Raw genomic sequence first — 20,500 nt, 5'->3', positions numbered from 1 at the left:
GGGAAGTTCCAAGGAGAGGCAATGCCCATGGCCAGTGTATTTTAGAGACGGCCTGACCGCTCCGGGGAAGACACGCACTGACAGAACCCCTTGGGAAACAGCCGTGATAGTCCTCACTGTCGTAAGGGATTCCTCTGGGGACAACCTGCCCTGGGCACCACACGAGGGAGCAGACCGGCTTCTCTTCCTCTGCCCCCACACCATTCACTCATGAAGGCAGCTCAGGTGTTCTCATGCCCTGCCTGCCTGCCTGCCTGGCTCATCCGTGAGCTGTGACCACCTCCAGGACAGGACTCCACCTTCTGCTCTCTGTGTACCGTGAATCTGCACACAGTGGGCTTTCAGAACCTTAGGAGACTTGAGCCATTCCCACTCGAGCCAGAACCCTCCCCAGGAAGGAAAACAGCTGTGGAGTCCTTTTGGCCCCAGCACTGGTTCCGAAACCCTGGCGGCTCCTAGAGCCTCTACGGTGTGAAGAGGGAGGTCCCTTTTGACAGAGCTTTCCGGCCGTCAGATCTAAGCTGCTGTTTCACTGTCAGCTGTGTCTCTTCCGTTGCAGTGTTGCAGGTGGGCCACGCTGCTCCAAAGGAGCTCACAAGCTGAGTTTCAAGGGAGGTATTGAGAGGACAGGGATGGCTACAACGTGCTGCAAACTGAGTGAGGGTCCCCACAATCCTCAGCAAAGGTGTGTGGTGTGCAAGTGGGGAGTAGAGGGCCCCCAAGTTCCAAAGGAAGGGAGGTACTCGGGAGCTAAAGCCCTTGGCTGCTGTGGTAGCAGCTGCAGATGGCAGCTCGTCCACAGTGCACTTCGAATGAGGTCATATGAGCGGGACTCTGGAAATGGCTCCGAAATCCAGAGAAAGGGGTCAGGGTATGTGGGAATCCGGCGGGGGTGGGGGGTGGATGAAGGAAGGTGTCCTTCCTCTCTCCAGTGCAATTTGGTTTGGTGAGTCTCAAAGCTACCAGATGGCACTTCCCAAGTCAGGCCCCCGCAGGAATCAGGGTGGGCTGCATGCCTCGGCCCCTGCCACAGGGACAAGCCACACCAGTGGCCTCCCTGAGCTCCAATGGCCGGATCTGGGGGTTCTGTCTGGGTGCACACCTGCTTGTTCTGGCCAAGTTCCCCGCTTCTCTGAGCACCAGCTTCAACCTCTCGAATGAGGACATCGATTGCTACCTTGGCACGTTACTCTCTTCATCCTGTGAAGACTCATTAGGCTTATCCTACAATTACTAGCTGGCCCGAGGAGATATCTCCTGAATCCAGATTAAGCTGGAGTCTCCCAGGCTCATCTGGCATGTCTTCCCTGAAGTCTGCCAAAACCCACACCCTTGCGTTTCCAGGGACTCCCCTTAGCCAGCTGGGCAGAAAACCCAGCATGTTTCAAACAAGCTGACAGACAAGCGGGAGAGGACTCACGGGCAGACGGCTTCCCTCAGGTCTCGGGTGGAGCTCTGGGACCACAGCAGCAACAGGCCATCCCAGTCCCTGGGCTCAGCAGCGCCCTCATTCTCACGCCGGCGGCTCTGCCCTGAGGGGAGCAGGAAGGTCACCAACTGCCGCAGGCGGACCTCACGCCCCTCCCACTTATGGAGCCTGACCTCCCCCGGCCCCACCCCTTCCCCTACCCCAGCAGGACGAGAGCTCCTCTTCCCCTGGCTTCTAACGTGAGGCCCGGCCCTGGGCCCCGATTGGGCACTGCCCCAGTCCGGAGCCAATCACAGTGGCCAAGGAGGTGGAAGGCACCGATTGGCCAGGGCCAGGTCATGTGACCATACTCCCCAGGAAACTCAAATATTACCAAGATTCCCTAAGAAACCAATGAACAAAATTATCCAGTAAAGGCAAACCGTACTTTTTAATGAGGCCAAAGTCACAGAAAAAAAAAAAAAAAAAAGCTTCACAATGAAGTGCTCAAGGAAGCTACAAAATAAACTTTCAAAAAAGTTTAGTAGTTTTTTTAATAGGGTGACGGAGAGCTATACCTATCCCATATATGTGAATTTAGGTTTAAACTAGATTTCCCTTGGCTATTTTATAAGACAAAAAAACCCACATCACCCCCTTTTACTCCCCCCCACACCCAAAAAGTGTTTTAATCTATTGAATTTTTGTGTCCTCAGTTGTGTCTGATTCACGGCAACTCACGATCTCTACACAGCCAGGCTCTTCCGTCCATGGAATTCAGGGCAATTTTTTCTGTCACAGTAAATGCCCACCCTGGGTGATCCAAACGGAAGGGCTCAGAGGCTCCTGAGAGACTAACTCCTTTCAGCTGAGCACAGAGCTGGCTCCTCACTGGGATGCCTGTGGCCTGGGGCTCCCAGAGGGGAGAGCAACACTCGCCCCACCGTGTGGTCACTGCTGGAAGTGCAGGCTGCTCCTCACTCCCCCTTGACAGTGTCCCTGAGGGCAGAACAGTGTGAAGTTAATCAAGGTGGAAACGCAAACTCCAATGCAAGCAAACTTCCCTCAAGGTCTCCAATACCACTCAGGAACAGGGTATTGGAAACTGCAGGGGATGACATGAATGAAGATGGAGACTTGACACCTTACACCGAGTTCACTTCCAGTTATCCCTAGACAAACATTCCATGAAAACTTGTCACAAATCTAGAGGAACAATGAGCCGAAACCGGACACGTGCTTTGAGTCTTCACACACAAAACTAAAAGGCAGTCCACAAAAAAAACCAGGAGAATACAGTGGACTTTGCAAAATCAAAGATATCTACTGTGGGAAAGACCTCAGTACAAAAGCAAAAGACAGGTCACACATCGCGAGACGAATGAGTGGAAACACAAAGCTTATCAAGGATGTGTCTCCAAACAGACAAAGAACACCAACACAACAAGCCTGTGAAAACTAGGGAAAGGTCTGAAGGGACACCAGACTGAGGAAGACACACACAGAGTATCCCGGATGATGTCCAGCACTGAGGGCCTGAAGAATCAACAGTCTAGTTGTACCTCCTCAGGCCTGTGTGACCCTGGGTGAGGCCTCTGTTTCCCGGTGGCTCTGAGAGATGGACAGGGAGGAAGGGGAAGAGAAATCACTTGCATTTCTAATACTCACAGCAAAGTCTTCCAATGAGAAGGGAATTATCACCCCCACTGACAATGCCATTCACTGAAGTGATCCCCACGGGTCCATCTAACCCAGAAGGGAAGGAAGGACCTGTTCTCACAAAACGGCGAGAGATGGAAGAAGGAAGATCAAGCCCACACCAATCCCTGGAAGGAGAAGCTGTGCTCAGGGCTTGAAAGAATTCCTATTTGGAAAATGATATCCCAGCCCCACAAGGCAATCCACAGCTTCGATGCTATTCCTCCCAAAATGCCAATGCATTTTCGCACCCAACCAAGAATTGCAAAAGGGGTACGGAAACAGAAAAGAGCCTAAATTGTCAATACAATCCGACGAAAAAGCCCCGATACGGACATCCAAGGTTGTGTGAAAGGAAATTAGACGACCAAACTAGGATCCTCAGGAGAGTATCGGAGAAGGCAATGGCGACCCACTCCAGTACTCTTGCCTGGAAAATGCCCTGGACGGAGGAGCCTGGTAGGCTGCAGGCCATGGGGTCGCGCAGAGTCAGACACGACTGAAGTGACTTAGCCGCAGCAGCAGCAGCAGGAGCCGGACAGTATGCTATTGGGAATACAACAACACACACAGATCCAGATCGATGGAATAAAGTTGAGGGTCCAGACACAGACCCCAGCATCCATGCTCAACTCATCTCTGACACAGAAGGGGAGAATATCCAAATGGGAACAAGAAAGCCTCTTCAATACATGTCCATGGGAAAACCAGACAGCTACATCTGAAGAACGCTATTGGTTTTGATCTCAGACCACCTCAATATCGGGGAAAACCTCACCCTAAAGGCTGATGTCATGAGATAGCTAGAAAGAAGCGTAGGTCAAAGGCTCCTTAACATCAGAGTCTCCTTGCCATTTGCTGGGCGGAGGTAGAAATGGGTCTCTTCAAGTAAGGGAAAGAGGTACACGAAGTACACCAATGGGTTTCCATCCAATGGAACCTCTTCACAACAGAGAAGCTAAGCAAGCATTCACAAATGCAAAAGAGAGGAAACGGAACACGAGAGACTCCTTGCAAGTGGTGTATCTGAGAAGGGGTTCATATGGAAAGAGACGAAGAATGCACAGCACTCAGATTCCAAGAAACACCACCACCACCCTTGACCCTTCCCCCATGACCAACTCCGACCTAAAGCCTTTCTCTCCCTCTAACCTATCCCTAAAACATAACCCTCATCTAATCATATACATGTGCATTCCTAGCATCCATCCGTCCACACACGAGAGAGAAAGAGGAAGACACAGACTGAATTGAGAAAGGAAAAGAGAGGGACACAGCCAGAGAGAGACACGGAACCAAAGAGAGGAAAGGAGTCGATGGTCCAGACTTTTCATCAATCTGTCTCGAAGGTAGAAGCAATGACAGCGCCCATCCACCCCAGAAGGGGGAAAAGGACGGAAGGTTTGGAGAGGAAAAGACAAGAACGCAGGGAGCCATTAGAAGCTCAGCCACCCGCAGAAGCCGAGCTGGGACACTTGAACAGAATCTCAATGGAAACAGAGGACCAGAAAGTTGGCCACTCTTTTCTATAAGAGAGGGAGACCTTCGAGTCTTCCTTTCGGTCCTCCAACTTGGATGCGGGGTCTCAAAACAGTCAGGAGGGGGAGTGCCTTTTCCTGGGTACCACGGCACATCCAGGCCTCGTTCTGCCCCATTCTGTGCTGTGTCAGCCCAGGAAGGAATCTTTCTTTCTGAAGTCTCAGCGCACACGCTCCACGTGATATCGGCCCCAGGTGGAAAGGCATGGAGCTGCTCGTAGGCCGACAGACCTAGGAAGCAGATGGGAGAATGACCGCCACTCTGCAGATGGAGAGACTGGGGAAACCCTGAGGGGCATATGCTTGTCCAGGGCCACACCACTTATGAGAAGAAGGAGCCTGGTCTGAGAGCAGCGGGGCCCTCGGAGCTCAGGCCCTGGCTGCACCCAGGCCTCCCCAGGGCTGTCGGCTGGGCTGGGTGGGTGTCACTGTGCCTGCACATGGCTTAAGGGTGGTGGTCGAGCAGTCAGAAACCCAGGGATTCGCTTGGGAAGTTTTGGGGAAGGGACCTCAGCACGAACCCCAGGAAATGATGTCACCTGCCGGCAACAGAACCCAACAGAACCCGCAACCCGGGTATCCAGGCCTCGAGAGCGGAGAGGAGCCCCCAGCCAGATCACTTGCTGCCGAGATGTTCTGCTGTTTGCCCCTGCCCAGAGGCCGGGGCCTCAGGAGAGCTCACAGGCAGTGTGCGTGGGCACCCTGTCGACGTTGGCTCAGGGCACCCCCGAGACGCCTCTGGCCCTTTGCCCGGAGAAACAGAAAGGTAACACGGGGAGCCCCAGGCCGGGCCAGGCCACCTCTCCCATGCCACCCGGAAACACCGGGTCCTTTGCCTGTGTGTGTGGATGCGGGTTTCTCGGGGTGTGTCTCCCTCAAGGAAGCCCAGGTGGATGTGGGGTCAGAAGCCTGCGGACAAGTTGTGTCCACACCCCAGGGGAGAGCATGCTGGGCGGGATGGGGAGAGTGCGGGCAGGGCCGGCCGCCCAGGCTGACCTCACACCCTCAGGTGGGTCTCTTTCCTCCCGGGTGGGGATCTGAGCAGACACACGTCTCTGACCCTTCTGGGCAGAGAAGTTCGAGCAGGCCGAAGCAGCGGCTCCACTGGCCAGGCCCAGCTCGGAAAACTCCCAGCATGGCTGGCTGACGGTCACTGTCGTTGCAGAGCTTCCCACGTGATGAGGCCGAGGACGGGGACACCCCATCCAGCTCCCGGAGGGAGGGGTCGGAGCACCACCCCCCCGCCCGTGAGGCCCAGTGCAGGCTCCAGGTGAGCGTGCCCACGGAGGCATCAGCCCCACCGGGGGCGAAGCGGAGGCGGGGAAGGCCTGCTGCCGAGACACCGCCCAGGATACACCCGGCGGCCCAGTCTGAGGCTGCCACGGAGCTCAGCACACCCGGCTCCGACCCAGAGTCCCGAGAACCCCGGCCTCTGAGGCAGCAGGAGGACCTGGAGCCCAGCACGCCAGAGCACAGAGGTGAGGACGCTGGGGCTGGTGTACGGGAGTGTGTGCGGAGGGGGTGCTGAGCTACACAGGGACGAGTCCCCGAAAGCTGCTGCTGGGCCTGCAGCAAGCGCTGGCCTCACACCCCCCGCCCCCCATCTTGCACACTTCAGTCCCAAAAGACATCCGACCCTGGGTATTCTTTGGGAATCTCTTGGAAGCTTTCTGTCCCGGGATACGCACATGCCAAGGCTGGCCTGCGGGCAAACGATGCTTCTCCCACAGCTCTAGCACTGGCCTCCAACTGGAACCAGGCTCCACTTCCCAGACCTGTCCCTACAGAGGTGGTGGCTCCAGGTGCAGGACCCAGGGATCCACCGAGGGCAGATGGAGAACCGAGACTTGCCCTCGCAGAGACACCAGGCCAGCTGGGTACTGGCCAGCACACCGGGCAGATCGGATCTCCGTGCCTGCAGGACCCCCAGCCCCAGGCACTGATGTCCCACCCCCTCAGCCAGAACCTCCACCTCCACGTGCACCTCTACCTGCTCGGCCTTTGGCAGGAGAACCCGAGGCAGAGGAGGAGTCACCGCCTCGGCAGGGAGAGCCTGCCCTGGCTCCCGCGCAACACCCAGACGCCCACGATGACTCACCCACCCCTGCAGGGAGAACGAGCCCCCGCTCTGGACAGAGACCCAGAGCCCTTGCCGGAAACACCACGTCCAGGGGAGCGGTCGGCTCTGCAGCCTCCATCCCTGTCTGCTCACCGTGGACGCCGTCAACTCGGTCTGCCCCCAGGGGACATGGAGTTCCTTTCCCCCGAACTGCTTTGCATTTGGTTTGTTTCCACCTTTCTGGTGATGTTTTCTTTTTTGCGTGGTTTCCTGTATTTTTGTTGGTTAAGTTGGGATTAGTAAACTTTTTCATCATTGTTGCAATTTGGGAACACTGTTGTGTAACTCTGGTGATACTGTGTTACCATCACCACTTTGTAGTTTCAGACCCGTTCCATCTTTATGCCCCACCCCCCAACAAAGCCTGGATTCAAGGCAAGCACGCCCTGTTCATCCCTCCGCCCGATCCTGAACACAATTTCATCTTTTCCTTCTGCATTCCTTCCTATATTCTTGGTGTCCCCAATCAATGACTCTCAGTGAAATGACTGAAGGAGTTTTTTTCGGACGCTCCACCTACTGTAAGACTCCACTGGAGAGTTCTCATGTTTATGTCCTTTGAACTAGCCTTTGATAGCTGAAAGGACGTTGTACGTCCTTTCAAGATACCATGTGCCAAACGAAGCCCTTTTGGCAAATGCCATCATTATCTCCAGGCAGGCATTGCTGTTTGAAGGGTGCCATCTCAGCCAGAAGGCAGAGGCTGAGCTCCTCTTGTTGCACCAGCTCCCAAAAGAAGCCAAGAAAGGGAGCTGGAACAACAAACCACCCCAACGCCCAGGAAAGCGTTCTTCATGACAGAAGGCTAGAAAATGACCCAACATCCTTGTGGCCCAGAACCCCTCTAGAAATTCACTGTTCCATAAAAAAGAGAAACAGATGGGAAGTTCCAAGGAGAGGCAATGCCCATGGCCAGTGTATTTTAGAGACGGCCTGACCGCTCCGGGGAAGACACGCACTGACAGAACCCCTTGGGAAACAGCCGTGATAGTCCTCACTGTCGTAAGGGATTCCTCTGGGGACAACCTGCCCTGGGCACCACACGAGGGAGCAGACCGGCTTCTCTTCCTCTGCCCCCACACCATTCACTCATGAAGGCAGCTCAGGTGTTCTCATGCCCTGCCTGCCTGCCTGCCTGGCTCATCCGTGAGCTGTGACCACCTCCAGGACAGGACTCCACCTTCTGCTCTCTGTGTACCGTGAATCTGCACACAGTGGGCTTTCAGAACCTTAGGAGACTTGAGCCATTCCCACTCGAGCCAGAACCCTCCCCAGGAAGGAAAACAGCTGTGGAGTCCTTTTGGCCCCAGCACTGGTTCCGAAACCCTGGCGGCTCCTAGAGCCTCTACGGTGTGAAGAGGGAGGTCCCTTTTGACAGAGCTTTCCGGCCGTCAGATCTAAGCTGCTGTTTCACTCTCAGCTGTGTCTCTTCCGTTGCAGTGTTGCAGGTGGGCCACGCTGCTCCAAAGGAGCTCACAAGCTGAGTTTCAAGGGAGGTATTGAGAGGACAGGGATGGCTACAACGTGCTGCAAACTGAGTGAGGGTCCCCACAATCCTCAGCAAAGGTGTGTGGTGTGCAAGTGGGGAGTAGAGGGCCCCCAAGTTCCAAAGGAAGGGAGGTACTCGGGAGCTAAAGCCCTTGGCTGCTGTGGTAGCAGCTGCAGATGGCAGCTCGTCCACAGTGCACTTCGAATGAGGTCATATGAGCGGGACTCTGGAAATGGCTCCGAAATCCAGAGAAAGGGGTCAGGGTATGTGGGAATCCGGCGGGGGTGGGGGGTGGATGAAGGAAGGTGTCCTTCCTCTCTCCAGTGCAATTTGGTTTGGTGAGTCTCAAAGCTACCAGATGGCACTTCCCAAGTCAGGCCCCCGCAGGAATCAGGGTGGGCTGCATGCCTCGGCCCCTGCCACAGGGACAAGCCACACCAGTGGCCTCCCTGAGCTCCAATGGCCGGATCTGGGGGTTCTGTCTGGGTGCACACCTGCTTGTTCTGGCCAAGTTCCCCGCTTCTCTGAGCACCAGCTTCAACCTCTCGAATGAGGACATCGATTGCTACCTTGGCACGTTACTCTCTTCATCCTGTGAAGACTCATTAGGCTTATCCTACAATTACTAGCTGGCCCGAGGAGATATCTCCTGAATCCAGATTAAGCTGGAGTCTCCCAGGCTCATCTGGCATGTCTTCCCTGAAGTCTGCCAAAACCCACACCCTTGCGTTTCCAGGGACTCCCCTTAGCCAGCTGGGCAGAAAACCCAGCATGTTTCAAACAAGCTGACAGACAAGCGGGAGAGGACTCACGGGCAGACGGCTTCCCTCAGGTCTCGGGTGGAGCTCTGGGACCACAGCAGCAACAGGCCATCCCAGTCCCTGGGCTCAGCAGCGCCCTCATTCTCACGCCGGCGGCTCTGCCCTGAGGGGAGCAGGAAGGTCACCAACTGCCGCAGGCGGACCTCACGCCCCTCCCACTTATGGAGCCTGACCTCCCCCGGCCCCACCCCTTCCCCTACCCCAGCAGGACGAGAGCTCCTCTTCCCCTGGCTTCTAACGTGAGGCCCGGCCCTGGGCCCCGATTGGGCACTGCCCCAGTCCGGAGCCAATCACAGTGGCCAAGGAGGTGGAAGGCACCGATTGGCCAGGGCCAGGTCATGTGACCATACTCCCCAGGAAACTCAAATATTACCAAGATTCCCTAAGAAACCAATGAACAAAATTATCCAGTAAAGGCAAACCGTACTTTTTAATGAGGCCAAAGTCACAGAAAAAAAAAAAAAAAAAAAGCTTCACAATGAAGTGCTCAAGGAAGCTACAAAATAAACTTTCAAAAAAGTTTAGTAGTTTTTTTAATAGGGTGACGGAGAGCTATACCTATCCCATATATGTGAATTTAGGTTTAAACTAGATTTCCCTTGGCTATTTTATAAGACAAAAAAACCCACATCACCCCCTTTTACTCCCCCCCACACCCAAAAAGTGTTTTAATCTATTGAATTTTTGTGTCCTCAGTTGTGTCTGATTCACGGCAACTCACGATCTCTACACAGCCAGGCTCTTCCGTCCATGGAATTCAGGGCAATTTTTTCTGTCACAGTAAATGCCCACCCTGGGTGATCCAAACGGAAGGGCTCAGAGGCTCCTGAGAGACTAACTCCTTTCAGCTGAGCACAGAGCTGGCTCCTCACTGGGATGCCTGTGGCCTGGGGCTCCCAGAGGGGAGAGCAGCACTCGCCCCACCGTGTGGTCACTGCTGGAAGTGCAGGCTGCTCCTCACTCCCCCTTGACAGTGTCCCTGAGGGCAGAACAGTGTGAAGTTAATCAAGGTGGAAACGCAAACTCCAATGCAAGCAAACTTCCCTCAAGGTCTCCAATACCACTCAGGAACAGGGTATTGGAAACTGCAGGGGATGACATGAATGAAGATGGAGACTTGACACCTTACACCGAGTTCACTTCCAGTTATCCCTAGACAAACATTCCATGAAAACTTGTCACAAATCTAGAGGAACAATGAGCCGAAACCGGACACGTGCTTTGAGTCTTCACACACAAAACTAAAAGGCAGTCCACAAAAAAAAACCAGGAGAATACAGTGGACTTTGCAAAATCAAAGATATCTACTGTGGGAAAGACCTCAGTACAAAAGCAAAAGACAGGTCACACATCGCGAGACGAATGAGTGGAAACACAAAGCTTATCAAGGATGTGTCTCCAAACAGACAAAGAACACCAACACAACAAGCCTGTGAAAACTAGGGAAAGGTCTGAAGGGACACCAGACTGAGGAAGACACACACAGAGTATCCCGGATGATGTCCAGCACTGAGGGCCTGAAGAATCAACAGTCTAGTTGTACCTCCTCAGGCCTGTGTGACCCTGGGTGAGGCCTCTGTTTCCCGGTGGCTCTGAGAGATGGACAGGGAGGAAGGGGAAGAGAAATCACTTGCATTTCTAATACTCACAGCAAAGTCTTCCAATGAGAAGGGAATTATCACCCCCACTGACAATGCCATTCACTGAAGTGATCCCCACGGGTCCATCTAACCCAGAAGGGAAGGAAGGACCTGTTCTCACAAAACGGCGAGAGATGGAAGAAGGAAGATCAAGCCCACACCAATCCCTGGAAAGAGAAGCTGTGCTCAGGGCTTGAAAGAATTCCTATTTGGAAAATGATATCCCAGCCCCACAAGGCAATCCACAGCTTCGATGCTATTCCTCCCAAAATGCCAATGCATTTTCGCACCCAACCAAGAATTGCAAAAGGGGTACGGAAACAGAAAAGAGCCTAAATTGTCAATACAATCCGACGAAAAAGCCCCGATACGGACATCCAAGGTTGTGTGAAAGGAAATTAGACGACCAAACTAGGATCCTCAGGAGAGTATCGGAGAAGGCAATGGCGACCCACTCCAGTACTCTTGCCTGGAAAATGCCCTGGACGGAGGAGCCTGGTAGGCTGCAGGCCATGGGGTCGCGCAGAGTCAGACACGACTGAAGTGACTTAGCCGCAGCAGCAGCAGCAGGAGCCGGACAGTATGCTATTGGGAATACAACAACACACACAGATCCAGATCGATGGAATAAAGTTGAGGGTCCAGACACAGACCCCAGCATCCATGCTCAACTCATCTCTGACACAGAAGGGGAGAATATCCAAATGGGAACAAGAAAGCCTCTTCAATACATGTCCATGGGAAAACCAGACAGCTACATCTGAAGAACGCTATTGGTTTTGATCTCAGACCACCTCAATATCGGGGAAAACCTCACCCTAAAGGCTGATGTCATGAGATAGCTAGAAAGAAGCGTAGGTCAAAGGCTCCTTAACATCAGAGTCTCCTTGCCATTTGCTGGGCGGAGGTAGAAATGGGTCTCTTCAAGTAAGGGAAAGAGGTACACGAAGTACACCAATGGGTTTCCATCCAATGGAACCTCTTCACAACAGAGAAGCTAAGCAAGCATTCACAAATGCAAAAGAGAGGAAACGGAACACGAGAGACTCCTTGCAAGTGGTGTATCTGAGAAGGGGTTCATATGGAAAGAGACGAAGAATGCACAGCACTCAGATTCCAAGAAACACCACCACCACCCTTGACCCTTCCCCCATGACCAACTCCGACCTAAAGCCTTTCTCTCCCTCTAACCTATCCCTAAAACATAACCCTCATCTAATCATATACATGTGCATTCCTAGCATCCATCCGTCCACACACGAGAGAGAAAGAGGAAGACACAGACTGAATTGAGAAAGGAAAAGAGAGGGACACAGCCAGAGAGAGACACGGAACCAAAGAGAGGAAAGGAGTCGATGGTCCAGACTTTTCATCAATCTGTCTCGAAGGTAGAAGCAATGACAGCGCCCATCCACCCCAGAAGGGGGAAAAGGACGGAAGGTTTGGAGAGGAAAAGACAAGAACGCAGGGAGCCATTAGAAGCTCAGCCACCCGCAGAAGCCGAGCTGGGACACTTGAACAGAATCTCAATGGAAACAGAGGACCAGAAAGTTGGCCACTCTTTTCTATAAGAGAGGGAGACCTTCGAGTCTTCCTTTCGGTCCTCCAACTTGGATGCGGGGTCTCAAAACAGTCAGGAGGGGGAGTGCCTTTTCCTGGGTACCACGGCACATCCAGGCCTCGTTCTGCCCCATTCTGTGCTGTGTCAGCCCAGGAAGGAATCTTTCTTTCTGAAGTCTCAGCGCACACGCTCCACGTGATATCGGCCCCAGGTGGAAAGGCATGGAGCTGCTCGTAGGCCGACAGACCTAGGAAGCAGATGGGAGAATGACCGCCACTCTGCAGATGGAGAGACTGGGGAAACCCTGAGGGGCATATGCTTGTCCAGGGCCACACCACTTATGAGAAGAAGGAGCCTGGTCTGAGAGCAGCGGGGCCCTCGGAGCTCAGGCCCTGGCTGCACCCAGGCCTCCCCAGGGCTGTCGGCTGGGCTGGGTGGGTGTCACTGTGCCTGCACATGGCTTAAGGGTGGTGGTCGAGCAGTCAGAAACCCAGGGATTCGCTTGGGAAGTTTTGGGGAAGGGACCTCAGCACGAACCCCAGGAAATGATGTCACCTGCCGGCAACAGAACCCAACAGAACCCGCAACCCGGGTATCCAGGCCTCGAGAGCGGAGAGGAGCCCCCAGCCAGATCACTTGCTGCCGAGATGTTCTGCTGTTTGCCCCTGCCCAGAGGCCGGGGCCTCAGGAGAGCTCACAGGCAGTGTGCGTGGGCACCCTGTCGACGTTGGCTCAGGGCACCCCCGAGACGCCTCTGGCCCTTTGCCCGGAGAAACAGAAAGGTAACACGGGGAGCCCCAGGCCGGGCCAGGCCACCTCTCCCATGCCACCCGGAAACACCGGGTCCTTTGCCTGTGTGTGTGGATGCGGGTTTCTCGGGGTGTGTCTCCCTCAAGGAAGCCCAGGTGGATGTGGGGTCAGAAGCCTGCGGACAAGTTGTGTCCACACCCCAGGGGAGAGCATGCTGGGCGGGATGGGGAGAGTGCGGGCAGGGCCGGCCGCCCAGGCTGACCTCACACCCTCAGGTGGGTCTCTTTCCTCCCGGGTGGGGATCTGAGCAGACACACGTCTCTGACCCTTCTGGGCAGAGAAGTTCGAGCAGGCCGAAGCAGCGGCTCCACTGGCCAGGCCCAGCTCGGAAAACTCCCAGCATGGCTGGCTGACGGTCACTGTCGTTGCAGAGCTTCCCACGTGATGAGGCCGAGGACGGGGACACCCCATCCAGCTCCCGGAGGGAGGGGTCGGAGCACCACCCCCCCGCCCGTGAGGCCCAGTGCAGGCTCCAGGTGAGCGTGCCCACGGAGGCATCAGCCCCACCGGGGGCGAAGCGGAGGCGGGGAAGGCCTGCTGCCGAGACACCGCCCAGGATACACCCGGCGGCCCAGTCTGAGGCTGCCACGGAGCTCAGCACACCCGGCTCCGACCCAGAGTCCCGAGAACCCCGGCCTCTGAGGCAGCAGGAGGACCTGGAGCCCAGCACGCCAGAGCACAGAGGTGAGGACGCTGGGGCTGGTGTACGGGAGTGTGTGCGGAGGGGGTGCTGAGCTACACAGGGACGAGTCCCCGAAAGCTGCTGCTGGGCCTGCAGCAAGCGCTGGCCTCACACCCCCCGCCCCCCATCTTGCACACTTCAGTCCCAAAAGACATCCGACCCTGGGTATTCTTTGGGAATCTCTTGGAAGCTTTCTGTCCCGGGATACGCACATGCCAAGGCTGGCCTGCGGGCAAACGATGCTTCTCCCACAGCTCTAGCACTGGCCTCCAACTGGAACCAGGCTCCACTTCCCAGACCTGTCCCTACAGAGGTGGTGGCTCCAGGTGCAGGACCCAGGGATCCACCGAGGGCAGATGGAGAACCGAGACTTGCCCTCGCAGAGACACCAGGCCAGCTGGGTACTGGCCAGCACACCGGGCAGATCGGATCTCCGTGCCTGCAGGACCCCCAGCCCCAGGCACTGATGTCCCACCCCCTCAGCCAGAACCTCCACCTCCACGTGCACCTCTACCTGCTCGGCCTTTGGCAGGAGAACCCGAGGCAGAGGAGGAGTCACCGCCTCGGCAGGGAGAGCCTGCCCTGGCTCCCGCGCAACACCCAGACGCCCACGATGACTCACCCACCCCTGCAGGGAGAACGAGCCCCCGCTCTGGACAGAGACCCAGAGCCCTTGCCGGAAACACCACGTCCAGGGGAGCGGTCGGCTCTGCAGCCTCCATCCCTGTCTGCTCACCGTGGACGCCGTCAACTCGGTCTGCCCCCAGGGGACATGGAGTTCCTTTCCCCCGAACTGCTTTGCATTTGGTTTGTTTCCACCTTTCTGGTGATGTTTTCTTTTTTGCGTGGTTTCCTGTATTTTTGTTGGTTAAGTTGGGATTAGTAAACTTTTTCATCATTGTTGCAATTTGGGAACACTGTTGTGTAACTCTGGTGATACTGTGTTACCATCACCACTTTGTAGTTTCAGACCCGTTCCATCTTTATGCCCCACCCCCCAACAAAGCCTGGATTCAAGGCAAGCACGCCCTGTTCATCCCTCCGCCCGATCCTGAACACAATTTCATCTTTTCCTTCTGCATTCCTTCCTATATTCTTGGTGTCCCCAATCAATGACTCTCAGTGAAATGACTGAAGGAGTTTTTTTCGGACGCTCCACCTACTGTAAGACTCCACTGGAGAGTTCTCATGTTTATGTCCTTTGAACTAGCCTTTGATAGCTGAAAGGACGTTGTACGTCCTTTCAAGATACCATGTGCCAAACGAAGCCCTTTTGGCAAATGCCATCATTATCTCCAGGCAGGCATTGCTGTTTGAAGGGTGCCATCTCAGCCAGAAGGCAGAGGCTGAGCTCCTCTTGTTGCACCAGCTCCCAAAAGAAGCCAAGAAAGGGAGCTGGAACAACAAACCACCCCAACGCCCAGGAAAGCGTTCTTCATGACAGAAGGCTAGAAAATGACCCAACATCCTTGTGGCCCAGAACCCCTCTAGAAATTCACTGTTCCATAAAAAAGAGAAACAGATGGGAAGTTCCAAGGAGAGGCAATGCCCATGGCCAGTGTATTTTAGAGACGGCCTGACCGCTCCGGGGAAGACACGCACTGACAGAACCCCTTGGGAAACAGCCGTGATAGTCCTCACTGTCGTAAGGGATTCCTCTGGGGACAACCTGCCCTGGGCACCACACGAGGGAGCAGACCGGCTTCTCTTCCTCTGCCCCCACACCATTCACTCATGAAGGCAGCTCAGGTGTTCTCATGCCCTGCCTGCCTGCCTGCCTGGCTCATCCGTGAGCTGTGACCACCTCCAGGACAGGACTCCACCTTCTGCTCTCTGTGTACCGTGAATCTGCACACAGTGGGCTTTCAGAACCTTAGGAGACTTGAGCCATTCCCACTCGAGCCAGAACCCTCCCCAGGAAGGAAAACAGCTGTGGAGTCCTTTTGGCCCCAGCACTGGTTCCGAAACCCTGGCGGCTCCTAGAGCCTCTACGGTGTGAAGAGGGAGGTCCCTTTTGACAGAGCTTTCCGGCCGTCAGATCTAAGCTGCTGTTTCACTGTCAGCTGTGTCTCTTCCGTTGCAGTGTTGCAGGTGGGCCACGCTGCTCCAAAGGAGCTCACAAGCTGAGTTTCAAGGGAGGTATTGAGAGGACAGGGATGGCTACAACGTGCTGCAAACTGAGTGAGGGTCCCCACAATCCTCAGCAAAGGTGTGTGGTGTGCAAGTGGGGAGTAGAGGGCCCCCAAGTTCCAAAGGAAGGGAGGTACTCGGGAGCTAAAGCCCTTGGCTGCTGTGGTAGCAGCTGCAGATGGCAGCTCGTCCACAGTGCACTTCGAATGAGGTCATATGAGCGGGACTCTGGAAATGGCTCCGAAATCCAGAGAAAGGGGTCAGGGTATGTGGGAATCCGGCGGGGGTGGGGGGTGGATGAAGGAAGGTGTCCTTCCTCTCTCCAGTGCAATTTGGTTTGGTGAGTCTCAAAGCTACCAGATGGCACTTCCCAAGTCAGGCCCCCGCAGGAATCAGGGTGGGCTGCATGCCTCGGCCCCTGCCACAGGGACAAGCCACACCAGTGGCCTCCCTGAGCTCCAATGGCCGGATCTGGGGGTTCTGTCTGGGTGCACACCTGCTTGTTCTGGCCAAGTTCCCCGCTTCTCTGAGCACCAGCTTCAACCTCTCGAATGAGGACATCGATTGCTACCTTGGCACGTTACTCTCTTCATCCTGTGAAGACTCATTAGGCTTATCCTACAATTACTAGCTGGCCCGAGGAGATATCTCCTGAATCCAGATTAAGCTGGAGTCTCCCAGGCTCATCTGGCATGTCTTCCCTGAAGTCTGCCAAAACCCACACCCTTGCGTTTCCAGGGACTCCCCTTAGCCAGCTGGGCAGAAAACCCAGCATGTTTCAAACAAGCTGACAGACAAGCGGGAGAGGACTCACGGGCAGACGGCTTCCCTCAGGTCTCGGGTGGAGCTCTGGGACCACAGCAGCAACAGGCCATCCCAGTCCCTGGGCTCAGCAGCGCCCTCATTCTCACGCCGGCGGCTCTGCCCTGAGGGGAGCAGGAAGGTCACCAACTGCCGCAGGCGGACCTCACGCCCCTCCCACTTATGGAGCCTGACCTCCCCCGGCCCCACCCCTTCCCCTACCCCAGCAGGACGAGAGCTCCTCTTCCCCTGGCTTCTAACGTGAGGCCCGGCCCTGGGCCCCGATTGGGCACTGCCCCAGTCCGGAGCCAATCACAGTGGCCAAGGAGGTGGAAGGCACCGATTGGCCAGGGCCAGGTCATGTGACCATACTCCCCAGGAAACTCAAATATTACCAAGATTCCCTAAGAAACCAATGAACAAAATTATCCAGTAAAGGCAAACCGTACTTTTTAATGAGGCCAAAGTCACAGAAAAAAAAAAAAAAAAAAAGCTTCACAATGAAGTGCTCAAGGAAGCTACAAAATAAACTTTCAAAAAAGTTTAGTAGTTTTTTTAATAGGGTGACGGAGAGCTATACCTATCCCATATATGTGAATTTAGGTTTAAACTAGATTTCCCTTGGCTATTTTATAAGACAAAAAAACCCACATCACCCCCTTTTACTCCCCCCCACACCCAAAAAGTGTTTTAATCTATTGAATTTTTGTGTCCTCAGTTGTGTCTGATTCACGGCAACTCACGATCTCTACACAGCCAGGCTCTTCCGTCCATGGAATTCAGGGCAATTTTTTCTGTCACAGTAAATGCCCACCCTGGGTGATCCAAACGGAAGGGCTCAGAGGCTCCTGAGAGACTAACTCCTTTCAGCTGAGCACAGAGCTGGCTCCTCACTGGGATGCCTGTGGCCTGGGGCTCCCAGAGGGGAGAGCAGCACTCGCCCCACCGTGTGGTCACTGCTGGAAGTGCAGGCTGCTCCTCACTCCCCCTTGACAGTGTCCCTGAGGGCAGAACAGTGTGAAGTTAATCAAGGTGGAAACGCAAACTCCAATGCAAGCAAACTTCCCTCAAGGTCTCCAATACCACTCAGGAACAGGGTATTGGAAACTGCAGGGGATGACATGAATGAAGATGGAGACTTGACACCTTACACCGAGTTCACTTCCAGTTATCCCTAGACAAACATTCCATGAAAACTTGTCACAAATCTAGAGGAACAATGAGCCGAAACCGGACACGTGCTTTGAGTCTTCACACACAAAACTAAAAGGCAGTCCACAAAAAAAAACCAGGAGAATACAGTGGACTTTGCAAAATCAAAGATATCTACTGTGGGAAAGACCTCAGTACAAAAGCAAAAGACAGGTCACACATCGCGAGACGAATGAGTGGAAACACAAAGCTTATCAAGGATGTGTCTCCAAACAGACAAAGAACACCAACACAACAAGCCTGTGAAAACTAGGGAAAGGTCTGAAGGGACACCAGACTGAGGAAGACACACACAGAGTATCCCGGATGATGTCCAGCACTGAGGGCCTGAAGAATCAACAGTCTAGTTGTACCTCCTCAGGCCTGTGTGACCCTGGGTGAGGCCTCTGTTTCCCGGTGGCTCTGAGAGATGGACAGGGAGGAAGGGGAAGAGAAATCACTTGCATTTCTAATACTCACAGCAAAGTCTTCCAATGAGAAGGGAATTATCACCCCCACTGACAATGCCATTCACTGAAGTGATCCCCACGGGTCCATCTAACCCAGAAGGGAAGGAAGGACCTGTTCTCACAAAACGGCGAGAGATGGAAGAAGGAAGATCAAGCCCACACCAATCCCTGGAAAGAGAAGCTGTGCTCAGGGCTTGAAAGAATTCCTATTTGGAAAATGATATCCCAGCCCCACAAGGCAATCCACAGCTTCGATGCTATTCCTCCCAAAATGCCAATGCATTTTCGCACCCAACCAAGAATTGCAAAAGGGGTACGGAAACAGAAAAGAGCCTAAATTGTCAATACAATCCGACGAAAAAGCCCCGATACGGACATCCAAGGTTGTGTGAAAGGAAATTAGACGACCAAACTAGGATCCTCAGGAGAGTATCGGAGAAGGCAATGGCGACCCACTCCAGTACTCTTGCCTGGAAAATGCCCTGGACGGAGGAGCCTGGTAGGCTGCAGGCCATGGGGTCGCGCAGAGTCAGACACGACTGAAGTGACTTAGCCGCAGCAGCAGCAGCAGGAGCCGGACAGTATGCTATTGGGAATACAACAACACACACAGATCCAGATCGATGGAATAAAGTTGAGGGTCCAGACACAGACCCCAGCATCCATGCTCAACTCATCTCTGACACAGAAGGGGAGAATATCCAAATGGGAACAAGAAAGCCTCTTCAATACATGTCCATGGGAAAACCAGACAGCTACATCTGAAGAACGCTATTGGTTTTGATCTCAGACCACCTCAATATCGGGGAAAACCTCACCCTAAAGGCTGATGTCATGAGATAGCTAGAAAGAAGCGTAGGTCAAAGGCTCCTTAACATCAGAGTCTCCTTGCCATTTGCTGGGCGGAGGTAGAAATGGGTCTCTTCAAGTAAGGGAAAGAGGTACACGAAGTACACCAATGGGTTTCCATCCAATGGAACCTCTTCACAACAGAGAAGCTAAGCAAGCATTCACAAATGCAAAAGAGAGGAAACGGAACACGAGAGACTCCTTGCAAGTGGTGTATCTGAGAAGGGGTTCATATGGAAAGAGACGAAGAATGCACAGCACTCAGATTCCAAGAAACACCACCACCACCCTTGACCCTTCCCCCATGACCAACTCCGACCTAAAGCCTTTCTCTCCCTCTAACCTATCCCTAAAACATAACCCTCATCTAATCATATACATGTGCATTCCTAGCATCCATCCGTCCACACACGAGAGAGAAAGAGGAAGACACAGACTGAATTGAGAAAGGAAAAGAGAGGGACACAGCCAGAGAGAGACACGGAACCAAAGAGAGGAAAGGAGTCGATGGTCCAGACTTTTCATCAATCTGTCTCGAAGGTAGAAGCAATGACAGCGCCCATCCACCCCAGAAGGGGGAAAAGGACGGAAGGTTTGGAGAGGAAAAGACAAGAACGCAGGGAGCCATTAGAAGCTCAGCCACCCGCAGAAGCCGAGCTGGGACACTTGAACAGAATCTCAATGGAAACAGAGGACCAGAAAGTTGGCCACTCTTTTCTATAAGAGAGGGAGACCTTCGAGTCTTCCTTTCGGTCCTCCAACTTGGATGCGGGGTCTCAAAACAGTCAGGAGGGGGAGTGCCTTTTCCTGGGTACCACGGCACATCCAGGCCTCGTTCTGCCCCATTCTGTGCTGTGTCAGCCCAGGAAGGAATCTTTCTTTCTGAAGTCTCAGCGCACACGCTCCACGTGATATCGGCCCCAGGTGGAAAGGCATGGAGCTGCTCGTAGGCCGACAGACCTAGGAAGCAGATGGGAGAATGACCGCCACTCTGCAGATGGAGAGACTGGGGAAACCCTGAGGGGCATATGCTTGTCCAGGGCCACACCACTTATGAGAAGAAGGAGCCTGGTCTGAGAGCAGCGGGGCCCTCGGAGCTCAGGCCCTGGCTGCACCCAGGCCTCCCCAGGGCTGTCGGCTGGGCTGGGTGGGTGTCACTGTGCCTGCACATGGCTTAAGGGTGGTGGTCGAGCAGTCAGAAACCCAGGGATTCGCTTGGGAAGTTTTGGGGAAGGGACCTCAGCACGAACCCCAGGAAATGATGTCACCTGCCGGCAACAGAACCCAACAGAA

At 54.3% G+C, this 20,500-nt stretch overlaps 2 protein-coding genes and 1 long non-coding RNA gene across 3 annotated transcripts in view; 2 read left to right on the top strand and 1 right to left on the bottom strand.

Annotated features, from left to right (window-relative positions):
- LOC145517351 (uncharacterized) overlaps positions 1-20,500 on the bottom strand; it is a 131,507-nt gene that overhangs the window by 45,861 nt on the left and 65,146 nt on the right. The window contains exons 31-39 of the long non-coding RNA XR_014061988.1: positions 19,942-20,167; positions 17,441-17,698; positions 16,711-16,822; positions 16,393-16,490; positions 12,296-12,521; positions 9,795-10,052; positions 9,065-9,176; positions 2,150-2,407; positions 1,421-1,532 (exon numbers count right to left, since the gene is read on the bottom strand). This is a non-coding gene — a long non-coding RNA (uncharacterized LOC145517351). The remainder of the gene's footprint in view (positions 1-1,420; positions 1,533-2,149; positions 2,408-9,064; positions 9,177-9,794; positions 10,053-12,295; positions 12,522-16,392; positions 16,491-16,710; positions 16,823-17,440; positions 17,699-19,941; positions 20,168-20,500) is intronic.
- Positions 5,070-7,027, top strand: LOC145517109 (uncharacterized). The gene is made up of 3 exons (XM_081519368.1): positions 5,070-5,410; positions 5,810-6,122; positions 6,375-7,027. Exons 1-3 carry the CDS (start codon positions 5,174-5,176, stop codon positions 7,001-7,003), a joined length of 1,179 nt encoding a protein of 392 aa, XP_081375494.1. The 5' UTR covers positions 5,070-5,173; the 3' UTR covers positions 7,004-7,027.
- Positions 10,688-14,673, top strand: LOC145517138 (uncharacterized). The gene is made up of 3 exons (XM_081519399.1): positions 10,688-13,056; positions 13,456-13,768; positions 14,021-14,673. The coding sequence occupies exons 1-3, from the start codon at positions 12,820-12,822 to the stop codon at positions 14,647-14,649; spliced, it is 1,179 nt and encodes a 392-aa protein (XP_081375525.1). The 5' UTR covers positions 10,688-12,819; the 3' UTR covers positions 14,650-14,673.

Source organism: Giraffa tippelskirchi, chromosome 8 (genome assembly GCF_054371585.1).
Source record: "Giraffa tippelskirchi isolate mGirTip1 chromosome 8, T2T-mGirTip1v1.2.pri, whole genome shotgun sequence".
NCBI classification, from domain to species: Eukaryota; Metazoa; Chordata; class Mammalia; order Artiodactyla; family Giraffidae; genus Giraffa; species Giraffa tippelskirchi.
This window is presented reverse-complemented; position numbering and strand designations above follow the sequence as displayed.

What these genes read in the sequence shown, in the direction of transcription:
- LOC145517109 (XM_081519368.1), top strand. Translation starts at nt 5,174, where the DNA reads ATGATGTCACCTGCCGGCAACAGAACCCAACAGAACCCGCAACCCGGG. An exon ending in TTGCCCGGAGAAACAGAAAG is followed by an intron (nt 5,411 to 5,809) that starts GTAACACGGGGA and finishes CTGTCGTTGCAG; the next exon opens with AGCTTCCCACGTGATGAGGC. An exon ending in CAGCACGCCAGAGCACAGAG is followed by an intron (nt 6,123 to 6,374) that starts GTGAGGACGCTG and finishes CTTCTCCCACAG; the next exon opens with CTCTAGCACTGGCCTCCAAC.
- LOC145517138 (XM_081519399.1), top strand. Translation starts at nt 12,820, where the DNA reads ATGATGTCACCTGCCGGCAACAGAACCCAACAGAACCCGCAACCCGGG. An exon ending in TTGCCCGGAGAAACAGAAAG is followed by an intron (nt 13,057 to 13,455) that starts GTAACACGGGGA and finishes CTGTCGTTGCAG; the next exon opens with AGCTTCCCACGTGATGAGGC. An exon ending in CAGCACGCCAGAGCACAGAG is followed by an intron (nt 13,769 to 14,020) that starts GTGAGGACGCTG and finishes CTTCTCCCACAG; the next exon opens with CTCTAGCACTGGCCTCCAAC.